Raw genomic sequence first — 22,198 nt, 5'->3', positions numbered from 1 at the left:
AAATAGCCAAATGTGGAAAGTGCTGAGGTAATACGTAGTTCTCTCGTATTTATCCACTGTTCAGATTTAGCAGTGRCTGTCAGTTTGAATGTGTGGTGGACAGGCATTTCTTTCAAAGGTCACTCTCCTATCCATACAGGAGGAGAAAAAAAGTCTCTGTCTTTCAGTTTTGTTTTTAGTTTCATTTTTATTCAATAAGAGTTAATATTTTGCTAAAAGGTAGTATTAAAAAAATTCAACTCAACAGTATGATTGGAGTAAAGTTATATGCAAACAGCTAAAAAGATTACTAGAGAGCAGAAAAAGCAGGATATCTAATCATTGAAGAACAGTTATAAGCAGCAATAAAATTAATATCTATATTAAACTAGCAGTGCAAAGATACAAACAGGAAGCAGCTTTACATTAAAAATACAGCTTTTTAAATACAGAAATAGCACCAATTTACAAAAGATAATCAGAAATGTAAACGTGGCAGGTAGATTCAAGTATAAGTTATACACTTACCTTCCTCAACACCTGTTTTGGAACAGAAAGGTTTCACAAACCCTGCAGAACATCATGGGTACGCACTTTTCCTCAGTGCAAATACAAATTCTGCTTTTCCAAAGCTATTTTGCTGATGAATTGTTATTAGTTTATTTTAACTCTTAGTTTTTAGTGAAGGCAAAGATAGAAAATGTAAACGCATTCCCTCTTGACAACCAGCCCCTTCCCCTCACCAGTCTGGTTTAGCAGCTCAAGCACTGCCAGTAGCGCTGCTAACTACCGATGTCACCTGAACGCTGCGGTGGTCCCGCTCCTTCCCCCCAGCCCCATCTACGTCAGTGAGAATTTTGCACTGACAGAAACACAAGAGTGTGTTAACCCCCTTCTCGCAGGCGTAAATCCGCTTTCACAACCGTGACCCATCTGACAGCACTGATTGTGAGGGAGTCGCTCCTGATTTACCTTGGTGTAGCTGAGAGCAGACCCACTGTATTTACAGAAACTCAGAACTGCAAGCGAAAATCAGAAACTGAAGATATATTTTCAGTCCTTTCATTCTCAAGTATAGTTAGGTTAGTTATGGACCAGAATAACTTTCCTGACAGAGCAAGGCAGTTTTTGCAATGATGCCTTCGCTAGAGCAAAGAGTCATTACTTAGCTCAAACCCTCTTTTCTCCCAACCGCCATTTCACTAAAAGGTTGCCCATACTAGAGAGAAGAGAAAGGGTTTGGAGAATGTACCTGCAATCTGGAACCTCAGCAGCCTGTTTCTAGCCAGGACAGAAACCAAYGTATGCTAGAAGTGCATTGGCAGCACTACCACTATGCCAATTACACAGCTTTTTGAAGTGAAATTATTTTTTAAAGTGGGTGTATAAGAAGAAATGATTCAGAAGAAGTAATTGTAAACTTTCACAACTGTAGTGTATTTTTCTTTCTTTTTTYCTTTTTTAGTAAAAAAAGTCTTTAAATTTAGCAGTCTGGAGATTTATTTTTACCACTCCTGAATTTTCCTATGATAATTCTACTGCAGAGATTTTCTTTCAGTGAGGGCTATCCAGTCCTCTTTATAAGGCTGTTATTGGTCGATTCTAACATAAGGCCACATTACTCAAGCTCCCAGTTTCACTAAAATTATTTCTTAACTTCCATTTTCATAATACATTTCATTATAAAAATAAAAAACCCTCAAACCCCCAACTCCCCAAAAAAGTCCTAGCCTCTCAAGACCAGTGAAGTAGCACGTCAGACTACCCTTTGAAAACCAATACCAGTCAATACAAAGCTCTTGCCAACTATAGCCCTATGTTTACTAAAAACCCAAAGCAACRTGTCATCAACAGCAAAATCTTTCCTTTTTTTTTCTTTTTAAATCAAAGGGGACTGCACAAATATAACTGAAGTCTGCTACACCAGTGAAAACACATCCAAGGTCAGCATTAATCCTTAACATTATATTSTAAAAACATAGAGTTCCATCCATTATTTAAGGATTCTCAAAACTTGGTGTTATATATCCCTTTCTTCCTCCTCATTTTCTCACTACAAATACAGGCTATTTTCTCCTATAATTCCAAAATTTAGAGCTTCTTTTTCAGCCTCTTTTGACAGTTTTGATAGGTATGCATTGAAAGACAACACCTCTCTTGTTTTCCAAGTACACTCAAATGAGTTGGTGAAATTCCCATAGGTGAACACTTAGGCACTTAAGTAGACCACTAGAAATTTAACTTAATCATGTGGTTAATGATTTATCAGTGCTCTTTGGCCATAAAGTCTAGACTATACATTTAATGCGAAATGAAATCTTAGCATAGACCTCTCAGTGGCTTGCCACTCTCAAATTACTTTGTCAAACTTATTTAGGAATTGGATTTTGGATTTTTTTACATCTAACTTGTACTTTTTGCTCAGAGTAAGAGGAAAAAAACAAGTACTATTACAGTTCATTAAAACAACTATAAAAATGTTAAAATTCACAGTTATTTTGGTCTTAATATTTTTCACATGTATACATTCAATCATAGTGTGTTAGTATTAAGTTTTCATAACCACAAGTGCTGGGCAAATAGTACAACAACCAACTGATATTCAAGTAATCACAGCCTGAGAAAATCTGTTATTCTGAAGCTGCAAAAAACTTTTTTTTGCACTAAATCCCACTCCAACGTACAAAATAAATAGCAAGAGGCTGCACTGCTGAGGCAGGATTTGACAGATTGGAACCAAGGAAATAGTTGTTCTTGTAACTGCAGGAGGTTATCATTTTCACTACAGATTTACTCAGGGTAAGCAGAGTTAAAAAATGCTCACCCAGATAAGTGCTTGACAGCTCACTTACAAACATGAATAAAGAACCCATGGGGACTGTAAGGAAATCTGTTTGAATCTCCTCACAGCTGTCCAAATTAAAACCACAAATACAATTTGATGCCCACAAGGCTGTGCAAAGCACAGCATCTGAATTCAAATCAGTACCAAAGGAACAACTAAGTAAAAGGTATTCAGTAGTGAGGATCACTTGTGAAAAAGGTTAATAGACCTAGTGGGTGAACAGACAGCAGGGAAATATGCCAAAAGGGATGTCATTTTAATGTGCTCCTCTTGTTTGGTTAAGAGTTTGCTTGTTCTTTTTTAATAGATACAGAGTCCTAGGACAATCTGCCTTTTCAATGAACGGAGTTAGTCAGTGCTGGTACTAGAGATTTCTAGTCTCCTCTGCACAGAGCTGGCATTTCTGGTCTGGTTGCCTTCATTTTTTTTCCATGCAACAGGGTCTCCAAGGCTTCCAGGAGTTTTGAAAAATGCCTCATGATGTGCAGGACGAATGCTCTTAGGAGTGAGGGGAGCTGACAAAGGCTATTTGTGAAACAAAAACAAAGTGATTCAGTAGTGCTTTATCAAAGTTTACGTGCAAACATGCAAATGGAATAGAGTTTGTAGACATTAAGCCCTCTGMCCTGCTACAAGGCACCATGTCACACAATTGGTTCAGAAGCTTCCCATGAAAAGCTACAGGCTTTGCCCCTGCTTTTTGTTCTGAAGCTGTCTGCCAATACCTCACCGCTGTGAAGCTGAAAGCCTCCATCTCATTTCCAGCTTAAATGTATTCATGACTAGTTCATASTCATTCATTCCTGTGCCAATCTTGTCCTTCAGCTTAAAGGGCTCTTTTCCCTCCTTGATGTTTTACTTACTTTGATTATTTCTTAGCATCAAAACAGGTCTAAAATTAGTCTCCTAAACCCAGGCCACTTCTGTTTTAAGTGCCACTCTACTGTAACCTCTAACAACATGTAACCAGATTGGCTGCCACTGAGTCTCTGTTACAGCCTTCTTCTAAAGCTTGAACAGGATAAACCAAACAAAATTCATAAAGCTTCTAAAAGCCAAATCTATTTGTCATTGCATTAGACAACAGGAAAAGATATCAGAAACTTAAGAATTTAAGCTAAAGCAGTGCTAAAATGGCCCTGCTAATAGTTGTGAAGACCTAGGTAACATATTGAMTGACAGGATGGTTTCATATCATTCATTGCACTTCAGATAAATGAAACCTTCTCCGCTTTTTAATTTCTTTCGCCAATTATTTTACTCAGAAAGTCTCTATATAGATTTATGAAAACATCTTTATAAAAAAAGATCAACAATATACCAAAATCTGTGTTTTTCCCCAGTTCCTATCTCATATAGTCATTAAATATTCCACTATTTAGTGAACAGAGAGCAAAGCAGGGATTAGGTTAGCCAGTACACTAAGACACTTTTTCAGGCAGCTGACTCCTGAATTATGACAAATAATCCTCCTGTCCATCTAAATGTGTTTCTGTAGCCATTGTATAATATGTTTCTAATGGCAATATCAGATCACAGGGGGAAAAAATTTGACTCAAGATTTCTGTGGAAAAAACCTTGCAACTCATTTTTTCCTCTATTCCTGTAAGATTTTAAAATCCACCACTTTATTGTTCAGTGCTAAATATGTTTATCTGTTACCATGCCATGTATTTAATGCTACTGCAAGTGCTCCCACCACTCCAGATGGACATGTAGATTAAGTAGAAGACACCAGCTCCCAGCCTGTCACTCTGACACACAGACACTAGCCTGCACCACAAGCTTCCTCCAGTCTCAATAGCTTGGCACTGTTATTTTCTTGTCACTCAGTCACCTTTTTTATTACTTACCTGCTGCAGTTTCAAAAGAGTCACAGGATGCCCCATGTACACAGAGGAGTCCAGTTTAACAGTACTGCAAGACCTTGCTAGTACAGGACTCAGGGGCACAGTAGGGTGAGCTGGTTGCTGGGGATCTGCTGAAGGTGAATGTGAGGCCTTTGGAGAAACCATTGCCGTGGTGCCTATGAAAACAGGCGTTGTTGATGCCAGGCCAGACATAGTGAAATTCATGGAGGCAGCAGCTGAGAAGGAACCATCGGGAACTGGAGAAAGAGAGCTTGGAATTGCAGGAGAACAGACAAGCGGGAAGGAAGCCAAGGCTGCTGACGGCACCACAACACAGGGGACACTCAGAGAAGGTAACTGGCTCGCAGCCAGGCCAACAGCACCAGGGGCTTGGTTTGCAGAGAACAGGAAATTAAAACTGCTTAATCCTAAATCAAAGAGAGAAAAAAATAAGGCATTAATACAGTTGACAAATTGGAATTAAGCTATTACAACTTCATCTAGAACAGGAGACAGAGATAACAACAAAGAAAGGCTGCCCAGGAAGAAACAAAACTGTGCTAAGTAACAAACAAGTGTTTGCTTTTGATCTGTTCAGTCAGGCTCCCTTTTCTTACCTACCTCCATCTCTTCCCCTGCTGCCTGTTCTCTAGGTCTGCATCCATTTACTTTGTTCTTATTAAGTACCAGTCACCTCTTGATGTGTTATGCTTCTAAACTTTAGTTAAAAATTATGTTTTGGTTAAACAAACACTTTTTTTATTAACAAGAATCATACCCTCAGCTATATGAAAACATATACATAGCTTTAAAATAAGAAAAACAAAACATAAAAACCCCATGAAGATATGCCCCACAGACACTCATTTTCCTGAGAGGAAATACTAGAATCTCGCCCTAGAGCTGCACTGGTTCCCAGTTTGCCTGACCTTACAAAACACCAAGATCAGCTTCTTCAAATTGAGAGTCTCCATCCTGTAAGCTGCTTCACATAACTAAAATCCCATAGACCCTACTTAGCTTTAGTTGACTCCGTGCCACAAGGGAATCAAATGCTAAAGCAGTAGCCATGGCAATCTGCAGCATGTACTCTGTTCCCACAATACAATCTTCCACTCCACACAAACACAGTCACAAAAAAACAGTGGACATGAAATCCTCTTGCAGCATGTTCAGCTGCTTACCCCTCATCCCCACTGTGCCCACCAGCAGGCTCAGCTATACTGCTGTGCTTCAGTTTTTCTGGTGTTATCCAGATCATGCACAGGCTAGGAAAAGTATAAAGCTTGTGGTAACAGTAAATTCACTCCTGTGGGAATGTTGTTACACTCTTCTGGCTGCCTGACAAGCCTAGACTAGCCCTCAGTTTCAGATGCCACATAGGTGCTGAGTAACACCATGGAGTAGCACTAAGGGTAGACACTGTTTCCCAAGCAACAGTTCTCTTGAAAACTTGCAAGCAGGTGCTGTTAGGGTATGGAGCTATAAAACCTCAGGCTGCAGCAGTGTGCTATATTGTGATGCCAAAATGCTAAACTTTGTAATTTAAGTCCCCAAGCCCTTATATGAAATGTGGGTAACAATTCACACTTTGTAGGGCTGATTTCAGTCTCTCTCCCCAACCAAATGGCTCTAAGTGTCCCCCCTCCCTCCAAAAAAAGCAGCAAAAATTCAGAAACACACTGATACACTGAAACTGAAAAGGGCAGAGCACATAATTCAAACATATGAAATCCAATTATTCACCCWTATCAACATCTGGATACCTCAAAAAAAATGCCATATTTTTTAGAGGAGACAATAGTTCATGTGGAGTCGAGAGTATGCAGGATTATTAAATTGCTAGAGACCTGCTGACACTTTTTGTAACGTCCCCAAATATAGGCTTATGGGCCTATCTGTAGGTGTCCCTGTTTGAATAGTTCAGTGAACAGACGCAGAAGTCTGAGTGGCTCTAGATCTGATGGCTGTCCTTACCTGCAGCAGGCTGAACATAGAGATATTGTGGTAGGAAGTGTTGATTGGTATTTTCTTTAGAGATGTGCTCTTTTCCTGGAGAGGGTTCTTCGGAGTGTTTATTCTGAAATGGTTTTTCTTGCTCCTGAGAATCTAAAGACTTAGTAGCCTCCTTGTCTGCAGCCTCTGGTGCAGCAGGAGTTGTGAGGTCAAGATGCATAGCTTCTAGATGCACAGCAGATGTACAGCCACTTCCCAGGGTAGATTCTGCCTCAGGTAACTCAAAGGGCTTCTAAGCAAGAACAAAACAGGAAACGAGAAGTCCAGATTGAAGTAACAAAGGATTATGTCTTTCATATACCTTCCTCAGCTAGAGTGAAGCATGCACCTGTGCAAAGGGGCAGCACAAGAGCTCTGACCAGCCAGTCAGTGAGTTAAAAAGTCTTGTTTTGAGGGTCTGAAGAACAATTTTACTGATGCTTGAACTCTGTGCCCAGGGCTCTAGTTCACTTTCAATATTGGGAAACATTAGATTCTTTAGAAATACTTGAGCTGGGGGATTAATTTCTTTTTATTGATAAGAAAAACCTCCTGTTTTAAATGGCTTACTGATACAAGCTCCAGTCTGATCCTTATTTCAGCAGTTAAGAGAATGTGGCAAGATGCACTTACTCTCCCCCATTACACTGTCTCTCACCAGTCTACTGTGGGCAATACTAGGCTGGGGGCGGAAACTGAGGCTGGAGAGTAGGGAAAAGGCACAAAACACATTCTCCGTAGTTCAGTGGAATAAGCAATGCTGCTACTGTCTGGGAAAGACCCAGCTAACAGGGGAAGATGAGGAAGAATATTCACATTGATTTCTTCCCATCTGGCAGGCTGTTCTGTTGAAGACAATGATCAAGACATTGATTCCAAAGAACAGCTGAGCATCACTTCACTATGCAAAGCAATCATAGTCCACTTTCCTCTGCAAGTATAAAAACATCTTCCAATTAATACTTGTACTTCCTGACACAGTACCCTTGTAATTTTCTTAACATGTGGGAGGTAGCATTTGTATCTGTAACAAGAGTGGTGCAATGAGTTTTCACTTGAGAAAATACCATCTTGGGTAAAAGTTTCTCCTCACTAATAAGAAGCCCAACTACTAATGCAATTCATTCTTTACCTTGGGTACTACAAGCRAGAGAGGGACATCGCTCTGTTCCACAGTCTGCTTTTTAGCAACAGGCTCTTCATTGTCCATAGGGGCAGAGGGTGATGTGCACTCGTGGGAGCTGCGTTTCTGGGAGTTAACTGGAGATACAGCACCCTCTGCTTTTAGGGGTGAGACCCACTCCCTAACATCTCCTTCAACAGGGTGGTTCTCTCTCAAAACATTTTCCTGAAGACTGCCACATAACATAAAAAGGGATGAAGAGGGGAAGTACAAGAARGGTTGGTTGGGGAGCAGGGTAGGTTTTCCATTTTCTGTTTTGGAGACTGCTGGAGCAGGAAGATGTAGAGCTTGGCTGCTGACTCCATTAGGCAGCGAGAGGCACGGCACATCTGATTGAACCACAGGGAATAATGTGTGAGGCAAAGGTTTAAGGCAAAAATCAGAGTCCCTTGGAACTGGAAGAAGGGAGAAAGGAGAGTTTATGCTTGGGTTCCTTCCTGAATTTAAGATTGTTTCCGTGGCACAAGCTTTATTCCTAAAGAAAGGAAAAAAAAAAAAAAAAAGTAAGGAAAGGAAGCAAACAAATTCAGTTCAAAGGTAAACCCATGTATCATCTTTAAAATCAAACAGGTACATTTATGGGCATAAGTGTGGAAAATACCCAAATAAAACCTAATTTTAAACATTTTACAGGGAGGGTCATTTTTTATTATGTCAAATTACATAGAAGCAGACTCACCAATTTTTGGCAGAACTATGATTTAGTGCTTTCAGTTGCACTTGACTGGAGTAGAAAGGGGCACCAGGGAAGTATGACTGGCACCCGCAGATTAATTCAGATTAGGTAAATATAAAGAAGACCCAGTAATATGATAGAGGGCTCTTCCAGGGAAAGATTTGTTCAGCATATCTAAACAACAGGTTAAAGGGCATCCCTGTCTCCTACATAAACACATCTGAGATGAAGAACAACTACTGAAGCTAAAGGACAGCAGTTGTACCAGTACAGGTTGGTATAAACTGCCTGTGAGTAAGCTTAAGCTGTCAAATAGAAAAAAAGTTTTTAATTATCAGAGCAGTAAAACTGGTCTACAGTCTGACAGCACAGTAAGGGGTACAAAGGAGTTTAGTTCGGAGGTGGATCAGCTTATAAACTTAATTTGTTCTGTATTAAAACTTTTTGCATGTTAGAATAAATCTTCCACAGAAAACAAATGCCATGCTGAGACCTATCAGAACTAATATAGTAATAATGGGACTCTGGGGTTTGTCAGTCTCACTTCCATCAATGTAATCTAGCCTTGACCCAAACATGACAAGCACCAAGTTGAAACTGGATAGGAGCTTTGTAGACCAACTTACCCAATATCTTCTTCTAGTTTCTGTCTACAGACAGTAGCTAGATCTACCATTTTGGAACAATATTCATCTGAATTCACAATACAAGCTGAAAGAACAAAGGAGTATTCAATTAATTACAGGCAACTTTACCAAGCATATTTTGACACCTGTCATATAAAATAATGGATATAATTTTGTTATCCTGGCACATTTTTATAACATCCACTAATCACCTACAGTCAGAACTTGCAAGCTCTCAGCTCTTACTTCTTCCAGAGAGATGCTCAGCAGGGAACTGTGAAAGAACCTGTATTTGGGTTATCATTGTTAAGAGCTATCCATTAGATTGTTACAGTAAATTCCACTGTATTAGGGACCATAAAATAAAGCAAGCTTTTCTAAAGAATCCTTCTTTACCTATGCCAAATTCTAACAGAAGAAATGATACTACAGCTGCAGTAGTATCATTTATCGGAAAACAAATTGTGGATTCAAGGCAGTGAGATCCAGATGTATCTCATCTAAGTACTTCACTGAGGGGTCCAAATTAGAAATGTCATCTTCCAGGAAATACAGGCACCTCCTAAGGCTAATTCACATATTTAATCAGGCTGATTCACTCCATCAACAGCCTGAAGTTGGTGGCCTCACATTTGTGCAGATCCAGTGGGATACAGAAGAACATRTTACCTTGGTAGTTACCTTGCTTCTCTTGACGTGGGCTGTTAGGCTCAGAAATGACCTTCCTTTTGGTCCCTTCACAAGGCTCTGCATCATTAAATGAAGTGTGACATGTGAATCTTTGCTTTCCATTGGCACAGGTCTGATATGGGGCACAGGCTTCCCTCTGCCTCTCTGGTAGATGATCAGGTGTTGGGCTATGCCCTCTTGGATCACCTGAAGGTATATAATTTTGTACAAGTCAATCAGAGAACACAGCTCATCTTTTAGGCTTCTTCCATGTTACTGAACTTGGACACGAGAGAAGAGAGAACCTCTAAGGCATCTCAAACCCYACAACACTGAAGTAGGCCTAAGCTCCATAAGCAGGAGAAGACAAGATAAAGGCTTCTCTCCTTTCCATTCTGTGGCAGTCCCAGACAGTGTCTGTACTCTAGTGTGGGAACCCAGAAGGAAAGGGGGACAAAGATGATATTAACAATATCCTTTACCTTTACCTGGTYCTAGGACTGGTCCACTCCTATTAGAAAATACATAGCAAAAGCGCTCTCCTTTGCACTGGCTTCTAGGYAAGAATCAGCAATAACAAAGATGCTCTGACCAACCTCCTTTTTCTTTACAGATATATCTTCTGTATTAGGGAACATGTGAATGAAGCAGTCCTGTTTTACTTTGGTACTTCCCCTTACAGAGAAAACCATTCACTGTCTAGTCAGGAGAGAATTACTGAGATTTTGAAGCCCAGAAGAGCTAATATATGGATCTAAATTTGGAGATGTAGGCATGACATTTCATTGTTTTACATTTTATACAGTYATATAAGCCAGTGTAAAATACTAACAAGGCCCTACCCTTAGTAGCCCCAGTCTTTGAGGGTATAGTCTAATAAAGGCAAATTCTAAGCTGGCAAGCYGTTAATAATCACAGGGCAGGGGTACTACAAATAGTGAATGCTGCGTCATTCTTTACACACGGAAAAAATCACTCTTTAAAATTTAGAAGGGAGTGTCAAAACAGAARGAAAAGACTCTGCTACACAAGTTACCCATCTTTCCTCTGAATTCCACAGGCCCAATCCACTTGAAGGCTGGCTTGCGCCCCCGTTCCTCCGTGACATGGACTTTCTTTATCAAGYCTAGGCTGGTGAGAACATTGGCGATATCATACAGTCTTCGTACCTTTGCTAACAAAAAAGGATAGAAATAGCCAAGACAGTCACATTTACAATGTATATAATACATATTTACAAAATAATTTAATTCTAGAATATGGCTGTTGATTTCATAGATGAAGGAAATTAAGCCAAATTGGGACACAGACTCTTCTCATGGACTACCTCCTATGTACTCTGCCATGCTAGCTCCCACTTCCAGCTGCTTCTCACTGCTTCTTCATTATCTGCCAGCTTAGCTGCTCAGGTTTATGCTAACCTTCCTCATTTTGATGAAATGCATTAGGGATAGATTACATGATCGGCTAACCCCAAAAAGGCAGCAAACCCCCTGAGGGGCAAAGACAAGCACCTGGATGCAAGAGACTCACAAATTTGCACAGATGATCATCTGTGATGTTATACWTGAAGCACTCTTAGAAAAATCTCTGACTCCAGTGAATTACATGTTTGAACTGGACAGGATACCAATAGATTTTTCAGCTGAACTCCTCACTCCAGTATTTGAGGTAGAATTTTATGACTGAAGTGCTAATACTTTATTTAAAAATACCAGAACAATTTAGTATTCCTTAGTTTTTTCCATGTYATTAAAGGGATCTAAATACTCAACCCCCAATAACTAAAATGAATGTGCCATCCAGCTACAAATTTCTGTAGAGAAAAGATTTTCAACTAAATTAAGCAATGTATTTCAATAAGTTTTGAAACATAATTCAGAAAGCTACAGGAAACAAGGTGTTAAAGTAAAAAAAGAATTCAAAACACATTCCCCATATTTTTCTTAATTCTGAAATTAAAACTTGAAGATATTTGTCAAACAGACCCTTTCTCAGCCCAATGTCAGTTTTCACAACCTGGCATTTTCAATTAAAATAAACAATATTTCAGCAAAAGAGTCCTGACCCCATCTAGCTGTTACCTACTGCTGTCAGTCCCAACATGCCCAGTTTTTTTTTTTTTTTTTTTTTTTTACTCACTGACTGATTGATTCCTTTCTCAACAGCCGTCCTTACTTTTAAATTTGCTGTGGTCCACTGTATCCTGGCTTTCTTCTATCAGTATCTTTGCTGCGATGTCAAGAGTGACTATCTTGGTCTTGGAGACAAGGAACAGCATGACAAACTTTTGGCTCATAATCCGCAATGACTTGTCCTTTCTGCTGTTTGCAGATGCTGTGTTACAAACAATACCCAAGCCTCTTAGCATATGTCATCCAGCATGGCCAAAAAAGTAGTAATTAGGTTTCTCACACATAAAAGGGGCAACGTATTTYCTTGTTGGGAAGCAGAAATCTTTTGAGAGGCAGCAAGTAACTGACAAAGCAGACGGAAGTCTCTTCAAAAGGCAATAAAAATTAAAGCTTACAGAAATGGCATTTAGGAGGTCACACTCCAAAGCTGATTCTGYTACATTACACAGTTTTGTGCCACCGTAATTTTGTGACTCCAATGGACTTTATACTAACACACTATGTATTACATGGACCACATGTAAACAGTGAACAAATGGAAGATAGAGCCTTCTGTCAGGACACAGCACTTAACTGTCTGCTATGAGCAGGGGAAAATGAAGAACTTGAGTGTTAGGCAAAAGTTCCTGCTAGTCCAGAGGATAGAAGGAAAGTCTGTTCTGAAACCTACGATAGGGCTAGAAGGAAGAGTTCTGTCTCCTCAGCAGATTTATTCTTTAATTTAAAAGCAAAGCAAGGGGAAGAGAAGTCACACAGTAAATTGGAGAGAGACTTGTGCCTGTGTATCACACTACACTCATTAGTCATCTTACCGGAGCTGCAATCGGGTTCTGAAAAGTCAAGCAGTGCTCTGTCTTGAGAATCCAGAAGTATTTCYTTTTTCCTTTCTCCAAATGTATAGTCCAGTTCCTGCTCCTTGAGTTGAAAGAAGGCCATTAGCTCTCCATACTGCAGCTCTCCTGCTTCCTGAAGCCTTTTCAGAGTTTGACTTAGGTTGTGCCGGCCATGCCAACAGTACTGGTTCTTGGCCACACGGCTAACCAAGTGCAATGACTCCAGAACATTCACTATATCGTAGATTCGTCTCCGCTCTACCCCTGTTTTAAGGGGGAAGAATAAAAGAGATGTAGCAGCTCATGTAGTTTTAACATGCTTTTCAGCAAGAGCTGAACAGAGAACAGGCTGTTCTCATATATGGAGTGTCACAAGGCATCTTTCACAGTGTTCTCCTGGGCACATTACATTAGATACAATTGAGTTTGCATGACAAGAACCAGCTTGTGCATAGCTAGCCCCATGGCCTGGTACTCTGTCTATATTGTTAGCTGCTAGCCAAATCACAACTTAGGTTTAAAATATCTACATTACCTTTAGAAGAACCAACTGTAGTCTACTCAGCTCCACCTGCCCAGGCTGCATAACTACAAGCTCTTCTCCAAAGGTTTCTAGAGCACTTGAGTCCTTCCTTTCAGAAAGCTTCAGAGGTCATATCCCTACCTGTCCACATGCACGTGTCATATAGAGGGCAGGAACAGGTCCATGTCTTGCACTGACATAGAGTAGACACAGTGGCCTACTCCTATAGAAATCAGTGGGAGCACAGTCCTGCCCTTGCATTTTCAATGGCAATGTTACTCGTTACTAGCAAGTTCAAAGGGAAGGTGTGTCAAAGGCTTCACAAGGTATAAAGCAGTGGACTGTAAGGCCCCCTGTTCCCAAAATAAGCAGAAACAAGTCCTCAGTGTCTGGCTGGGTCTACACAAGGACATCAACAGGAAGCCTATGAGATATGCCCYGTTAGTGTTCAGCCTGACTGCTGTGAGCAAGGTTGGGGCCTGAATGTGAACAGGTTGYTGGCTCTGATCACTGTCCCTAGTTTTGTTGGTCAGCGCTGTTTGCAGAATGACACAGCATGCAACGCRCTGGTGGCAGCCATCTGCATCAGAAATCCTGTAACTGCTAACAGCAGCTGAGCAGAACAAGTGTTAGTCAAGGAGGAAGGTTCCGAAAGACTCCTCTTGGGAAGGCAGGGCCTTGATGTATCTGTTTATCCATCTGGAAAATATGGATAATACTTACCAGCCTCAAATGGATATCAGAATAAACAATTCAAAAGTATTTCCAAGTGTATAGAGATCTTGGAGTGAAACATACTCCAGAAATATACAGCACTACACACATCCCGGTGTCCTTCAGACACCRGCAGCATAGCCCCTTCTGTGATCTTTACATAGCCAGGACTTCAGTGATTACAGCCTTACATATATGTAGCAAAAGCTGCATTACAACCACTTGTTACACAGAACAGGAACAGTAAAAGTAATTTTGTGGCCCTTGAAGGAAGTGGGTGCAGGCAAGCAAGGAAGTGGAAACCAAAGGGAGATGAGTAAATATGTGCTTTTCTGACAGGTAAAATCCTCAGGAGTAGAGTTTTAAAACAAAATTTCTAGTCTTACRGAAAGCAAGGCAATGGCACTCCCAACATAGAATACAGTACTACTTGTGCTCAGCTCCACCAGTTTGGAGCACTAAGGTCTCATGCAAACACACAAGCAGTAACTGCAATGTCTAACAGAACAAATTATTGTTTAAGGGAATTGTTAACTATTTATTTTATCTGAATTCTCTCCCATTCTCTAATTTGCCAGGGCTCCTACATAAGTATTTCAAGAAGCTTCTTACCAGAACCACAGGGGACATCCCTCTGTTCCCTTTCTTCCCAAAATARACACATTTCATTCTTGCTACCTGCTTTCGGTTAAATGCCTGAGTTCTAAATCTAGATATACATTTGCGTTTGTTCAGTTGAAGTCCAATTTTGTTAAATCTTCACCATCTAAGGGACAACCTCTCTAAGGAGCTCTTATCTAATTGGTGTGACCTGGTTGACTCCCCTCTCCCAAGTTTTATTACTTCTCTCAGATATTTAACCCTTAAGCTAATACCAAATCTAATAGTAGACCCAGAAAATAGGCTACCTGATACCTCCTCCATACCTTAATACAACACATTTTCTCATTCCATTCTAGCACATCTCCTGCTAATCTCCCATCACAAGACAATATTTAAGGTCAGARAACCTTGATACATAGATCTTGGAAGGTATAATGTCAGGCACATTACTGAAGCGAAGRAAAAAAAACAATTTGTAATCATTTCCCCAAACCTTCAGTTCTGACACAATTTATTTTTTGTAAGTCCTCCTTTAGAGGACTTAAGAGGACTTYAGAGTGTAGTAAACTGAGAATTCAAGAAAGCATCAGTGTTCATAAACAGCTGGAGAACTGACTTGTGTGGTAAAAAGTGCTATCAGAAAGCAGATTTCAAAACGGTAGCTTTATCACGCAGCAAAGATACTTAGGATATTAGGCACTTCCAGCTCTTACTTAATATGATTAGAAGAACATCCAGACCCAAGGAAATGCAGACCCTGAATGTACTATGTAAAGAGGATAGTCTTTTAAAGGCCCTTCTGTAAGAGGTACCCCAGATGACCAGAGTTACCCCATTTTTGCAGATATACATACCAAGAATTGAAGCCACTTCATCCAAAGAAATAGTAGTTTTTTCTGTTGACAATGGGTAACTTGGATAGCGAGCTAGAAACTTTTGGCACAAGAGTCCTAAGCTTTTCTGTTTTCTGCTGGGCCTCTGCTTTTCAAATTCATCAACCGCGCTGTCGTCTACCATATCATACTGTTAAAAAATAAATGTTATCCCTTTAGTGCAGAGCTTTAGAAGCAAGGTGTAGCCAAGTGAGGCATATTTCAGACRTTAGCAATATTCAAGCTCAGACTTTCGAATACGAAATAAAACCATGGGCTTCTTACAAGCTAACAAGCACAGAGCACCCAGGTGACACACTTAAGCTGACAAGCCCATTTTAATCAAGTGTCCAATACAAGAGATGTCTACAGGAAAACTCTTAATCTACCAGCTCATAAGCTAATGTTTTGCATCAGGAAACAAAACAGGTAAGACCAAACACCCAGAACCGGTAGATGGTAAGATCYGACTTAGAAAGAATATTTCTTTTTGAGACAATGAGGAGAATACTCCTTCGAACATCTCTGGAGCTAATAAGTCAGAAGACGACATACAAACCATCAAAGATTTCCTGCAAAACCCCTTTCAGTAAATTTAACTGCCCTTTGAAGCGGCTCTGTAGCTTTAAGAAGATGGGCGTGATGCTAATTAAGAGACTATAAAAGGCACCATTAAGTCAAGCTGTTAACTTAAGGGAGCTTTGTCTGAACAAGGTCTTTCAACCTCTGCTAAAAACTGATGCCAGGATTAGGTCAAGAGGTATGTTTATCATATTACACTCAGAAAATGAGAATGGCTGAGACTTTTTTACATTGGTAATTTGGTTCTTTGCTTCTGTATGAAAAGAGAAAAAATAATTCMTCTACTAAAGAAAAATAGCTGTTGAAATCAAAGTTCCCTTGCTTATAAAACCTTACCTGTCCTTTAATGATTAAGATTAAGAAACTTTGCAGCAGGCTATGGCTCTGACTGAATTATTTGAGGTTTATATGGTACAAATATATCAATGTTTTTTAATGTTTACATATTTTTACAATAACATTTTCATGTCTTTTCTAARTTAACTTTCTTTGTGGAGAAAATTATGTCTAAGCTTTATTACCTAAAAAAATATATGAACRCTTTATAGTAGCTATCCTAAAAATGCTACATGATCTTAGCAGGCACTTTTACTATAATTGACTTAGAATGTAACATAACTAACCTTTAACACCAAGTATTTTTACTTCCATGAAGCTATATTAGGAATTGTGTTTAGAGAACTGTATGCTCCTTTATCATGATTTTCAGAGAATTCTCCAGATCACAATCATTGTAAATGCTAAAAAACCTATACTTAGAGACATGACCTGTACCTATCAAATGACATTGCTCAGCAAGGTGACCCCAGAACCCTCTTCCTTTTACTGTAATCACTGGGGAAGTATATTTTATGGGAAATAATTTAGTAAAGGGAAAGCAGTGGTTGGAGCAAAAGAAAAGGGAAGAAAACTGTAATAATGCTTCATTACAGCTGAGAATTCTTCTTCAGCATTCCTAGGAATGGAAGAGGACTTCTTAAAGTGAGAACAGGAACCAGCCCTCCACTGCTTGCCTCCTGGAAGGCAGCACACTTGACTGTGCTACCTGGTTGGGAGGAAGGTGATGGTTTAACTGACTGCTTTGCTTGACTGTTGTGCACAAAGAGTGCAAAAGTACAATGAAAAAACCTATGCCCACACTGTAATCTAATTGCTTTTGAAAGTGGTTATGCTATAGCTAAAAATGTTGCTTGCCTGTTTAGAAGTGATATGGCAGTTTTTTCTAATGCAGATGGAAAATAGCTTCACAAGTATTTAAGGTGATGAAACTTGCACATCTAAGCTCTACTTCCTTCTCCCTCCTTCCTGATCACTGATTCTCAGGATATGTCTCATTATTTTTAAGACAGCTACCTTTAGTCTTTGAAATTCCTATTGCTCTGCTAGTACTGCGTGGGCAACTGTCCTTGGGAATATACAATTTTCCACAGGGAGCAAAAGGCAGTTGGAAGAAAAGTGAGGCATTATTAAAATGAAAGCAATTCACTAAAAACAGCCCTTCAGCTTGATCAGCATAATGGCACTCGGAGGTCTGAATCCTGACTAAATACAAGGTAACTGTGTTCTGAGTCTCACCTGTAAACAATCAGACATGTCATTCTGCTCACTGTTTTCTATACATCTRAAGAGCTCTTTCTTCTTTTCTCTGTCCCTCATGTCAGGGCTAGCAGCACTAACAAGCATCTTCAAGTTAGCAGTGGGGGTCCAGGGGTCAGGTTGAGGTCTGTCAATGAGCTTAACAGGTGTAATTGGACTTCTTTCTGGGGTGCAGCCTTTCTGCTTTGATAGGTCAACTGGTTCATTTTTAATGGGAGTCTTCGGGGCCATCCTGGATCGATCAAATATATTTTCCTATTAAAAAGAAAAGGTTGTTTAGACACAACAGGAAAGAAAACAGTCCAACGATCAATTTCTTTGCTCTTATGAAGGTAATCTTAGTGATTCAGGCCTTGGCATTCACTGCTATATTTAGAACAGCTCTTCTGCCTTTGTTGGAAGCAGTAAAATATTCTATATGCTAGTGTACTGGAGGCAGTGTGCATGAGATTGACTTCAGTTTCTGTGACTCAGAGCAAGCAGTCAAAATTGTGGCCTATCAGGCTTTTAAATTCTACCTGTTGTTATAAGCCAGTACTGCCCATAAGCATAAATCACTAAATTGGATTGAAACTGAAATAACGCATTGGTCACATTGCACATAACAAGAAAACATGCTGTTCTGCTTTTAGAAAGCTCCCCAACAAAATGCTGTGCTGGGGACCCACCTCACTGTCACAAAAGGTCAGACTAAAATGAACTTAGCTTTATCTACAAGTGAAGCAAGCTTTTCAGCTGCACTATTTGCTGTTCAGTGCAATAGAAAAAAACAAATCTCCCTCAGAATATGCCTTGACTACAGCTAAGARCTGCTAGAAAGGAGAAGTCTGGTGATTCACTACCTGATTTTTATTATTCTTTAAATGAAGCTGAACTCCTTCCAGTCTCTACCTACAATCAAACTTTTTTTAACCTTTGGGTCCTACAAGAAGGCTACTTTCTTTAYCCCTTCCCTCTTAGTGCAAGAACTCTCATTACAGGTCAACAGCTAATCTAAACGGACTGCTTTAAGAAAGAATACCAATAGTATTCTTTGATTAGCAGAGATCGGATTTTTTTTTTTAACATGAGATACTACTTCACTCCATGAATTGACTTCCTATTTGCACTAACAGGCTGATGACTAAAGGAAGTAGAAGACAGAATGCCATACTAGTTTTCTTTGCAAGATACGGAGAACTGGAACAGGTATCTTTGACTGGGGATAGAGCATCACCTGCAGAAATGCCCATGSAGAAAGCTGTGTTGTTTCTTTTTGCCCAGGGAGGACAATATTTAGTCTTAGTAGTCTACTTATCACTTAAAATTCTCCTTAATATTCTGAAAACAAGGCAATTGGGTGGAGAGGAACCTCATGAAGTTGAGCAAGGACAAGTGCAGGGTCCTGCACCTGGTGAGAAATAGCCCTAGGCACCAGTACAGGCTGGGGGCTGACCTGCTAGAAAGCAGCTCTGCGGAGAAGGACCTGCGCATGCTGGTGGACAACAAGTTGACCACGAACCAGCAATGTGCCCTCGCGGCCAAGAAGGCCAATTGTATCCTGGGCTGCATTAGGAAGASTGTTGCCAGCAGGTCGAGGGAGGTGATCCTGCCCCTTTACTCAGCCCTGGGGAGGCCTCATCTCGAGTGCTGTGTCCAGTTCTGGGCTCCCCAGAACAAGAGAGACATGGAGCTACTGGAGAGAGTTCAATGTAGGGCTATGAAGATCAGAGGACTGGAAGAAAGGCTGCAAGAGCTGGGTTTGTTTAGTCTGGAGAAGCGAAGACAGAGGGGATCTTATCAATGTCCTTATTGTCAAATACCTTAAGGGAGGGTGTCAAGAGGATGGGGCCAGACTCTTTTCAATGGTGCCAAGCAAAAGGACAAGAGGCAGTGAGCACAAACTGAAACACAGGAAGTTCTGGCTAAATGAGGAGGAATTTTTTTACTGTGAGTGACAGAGCCCTGAAACAGGTTGCCCAGAGGGGTTGTGGAGTCTCCTTCTCTGGAGATATTCAAAACCTGCCTGGAGGCAATCCTGTCTGATGTGTAGGTGACCCCTTTTGAGCAGGGAGGTTAGACTAGATGATCTCCAGAGATCCCTTCCAACCTCAGCCATTCTGTGTGATTCTTCAAACTTCAGGTAATATTTCTGAATGGTTTATAGGTTTAGTTTCTGCAGCTTAGAATCATTGCATATGATAGAAAGTGAAGGGGATGAATATGAACAGAAAGCTAGGCAAGGTTATAYCTTGCTGGAATTGAGAGCTGAAGCCTTTGCAATCACAGCAAAGTGCTCCTAAAATACAAACCAGGCTTAAAGTTGCTTGYTTTTTTCAGTCTAGCATTTTCTTGGGTGTTGGTCTCAAACTAACCAGYTCTTCTTCCTCAGACTAAGATTACCAAATTTCTTTCAAAATGAGCTGTTCTAAAAATATAACTCTGAGACTGGATAGTATATTTTATATATATGTTGGGTTTTTTACACTGCCAAAAGTCAAYTGTAAGAAATGGAATAGCTGCCTGAAGAAGTTACTGCAGATTTGCTGCAAGAACTTTGCTAAGCTAAGTAAAACTTGGCTTATTTGCAGTAATTCAGCTGTAATTAGCTCACATTCGTGAAGTCACCTATTTAAGTATCTATATCCCCTTATTGGGTATAGTTAGCTGGAAAAAAAGAAACAGGTTTATTACTAAGGGAAGGAAGCTTTTACTAGGAACAATTCTATAGCACTCAATTTGGGAATGAAGTTAGTGCATCAAAGTATTTYGCTCTGAGCACTGATAGAGAACTTCTGCATATGGTCTCCTASAGGAGAGAGGATATAAAAGTATGTTTTACAGTCAGTTATAACTTACTACACTRTGACAAATATGGGTCAATCTAGATGCCACGGTGCTTTCTGCAATTATGTTCATATAGCACTGGCACTCAATATATTCTTGCAATTTCACATTTGGCAGTGAATCAACATTTAATCTGTAATGGAGAAAGTCTACCTTCCTGTAATGTTCTTGTTCATTACAGTTGGTACTAATGGAATTGTAATGAGGGCAGCTGGAATAACTAGCAGTTCTATTACCTCAGATTTTCATGTTTGTGCAAACATTGCAATGAAAAAGTAGTGCCATTACTGTCAGAAGCATAAATCTACTATCAACTTCCAAATCTGGATTTCTTCTTTAATGTCATTAACTGCCTATTAACTTAAATTTGTCTACATTTTCCTTCTCTTTTCCCTGTTTTTTCAGTGGCCTTCAATGCTCTATCAACTCCTTACTCATTACACTGCAAGGGCAACTGGAAAAAGGCAGTGATCCATCTTGATTTAAGCAGAGATGGCTTACAAGAGGACAGGAGAGTTTRGCCCAATGAACTTGGCATGTAAACGGGAACTGAAACTTTGGAAGAACAAGAGTTGTGTCAACAGTAAATAAAGCTGTGTGATCTTGGGTAGACTCAGAGGAAGCATGAACAGCTTGACTGGCTGGTCATGAATTGGGTCTAGCTCAGAAGCAATGCTGAACAACAGATGCCTGAGCCTAAATATCCYCTCTCAGGGCTAGAGGGGAATGGCAGGTTTGCTGCTCTCTGAGCAGCCCGGGTCAGTTTATCAGCTTGGGAACACAACTGTATTAATAAGGCTATGCTTTTCCTGGCCAGAAAGCAAACAGCAGGCATCTCCATGAGCCCCTGCTATGCTTAAATAACATGACTATCTATCCTAAGGTGACTTAAAGCCTGGCATTAGTTCACTTCTGACTGGGAAAGTCTGTATATAAACCTCCTCCTTACCAAACTAGCTACTGGGATGCTTGCAACAAACTAGTCAATTTACAATACATATATATTACCTGCAAGCTAGACAGTTTCCCTAGGGAATAATTCCAGAGTGCAGTCACTCTGCTTACTGACAACTGTAACCCAGCTCAGATTTCACTGGACTGTCTTGTAGCATCAATAGCAGTGCCAGGGGCACCTCTAAGCTCAAACTGCAGTCAGGTGAGAAGCCTCATCCCTYGCTCTGGATCCACAAGCCAGTACAGCAGGAGCTGGGCAAGCCGAGGTTGGTCGTGTTGGGGCACCTCCAGCGACGCTGCCCTGAGTGAGGGGAGTGTGACGGGGGAAGAGGGATGTGCCACCCGCCTCGGCCGGGACTTGCCCTCCGTGGTCCAGGATGGGGCCTCCGGCCTCCCCTCGCACAGGGGACGAGGGACAACGTGCCTCCAGCGCCGGGGACTGGTCGCCTGACTGCGGCTTTCCCCAGCTCCGCGCCGTTCCCTGCCGCCGGGCGCGCGGGCAGCCGTTAACGGCCAGGGCAGGCAGCGGATCCCCGCCACCCACCACCGCACGCCCGCGCCCCGCTCACCTTCTGCGCCGCCTCTGCCGCCCCGTCCGCCCGGCCCCGCCGCGCCGGCCGGCCGCCCGCCAGGTCCCGCAGCGACAAGCAGCTCGCCTCCATCTGCAACGCGCGCCACGGCGCAAGCGAGAAGGCGCTTTTTAACCCACCTCGTTTAAAATTAAATAAATAAATAAG

At 40.9% G+C, this 22,198-nt stretch overlaps 1 protein-coding gene across 2 annotated transcripts; it reads right to left on the bottom strand.

Annotated features, from left to right (window-relative positions):
• Window positions 1-293: 293 nt before the first annotated feature.
• Window positions 294-22,169, bottom strand: E2F7 (E2F transcription factor 7). Of its 2 annotated transcripts, none has more exons than XM_085320496.1 (12): window positions 22,031-22,169; window positions 17,661-17,936; window positions 15,486-15,654; window positions 12,771-13,055; window positions 12,002-12,160; window positions 10,860-10,997; window positions 9,824-10,030; window positions 9,155-9,239; window positions 7,802-8,327; window positions 6,652-6,922; window positions 4,678-5,102; window positions 294-3,349 (listed from the first exon to the last, which is right to left on the bottom strand). In XM_085320496.1, the coding sequence occupies exons 1-12, from the start codon at window positions 22,121-22,123 to the stop codon at window positions 3,173-3,175; spliced, it is 2,811 nt and encodes a 936-aa protein (XP_085176622.1). In that variant the 5' UTR covers window positions 22,124-22,169; the 3' UTR covers window positions 294-3,172. The 2 variants fall into 2 exon arrangements, with proteins under 2 accessions (XP_085176622.1, XP_085176621.1); XM_085320495.1 differs by having other exon boundaries at window positions 9,836-10,030; window positions 22,031-22,133.
• Between the last annotated feature and the right edge of the window lie 29 nt (window positions 22,170-22,198).

This window comes from Rhea americana, unplaced genomic scaffold (genome assembly GCF_003343005.1).
Source record: "Rhea americana isolate MKP2758 unplaced genomic scaffold, rheAme1 scaffold_64, whole genome shotgun sequence".
NCBI lineage: Eukaryota > Metazoa > Chordata > Aves > Rheiformes > Rheidae > Rhea > Rhea americana.
This window is presented reverse-complemented; position numbering and strand designations above follow the sequence as displayed.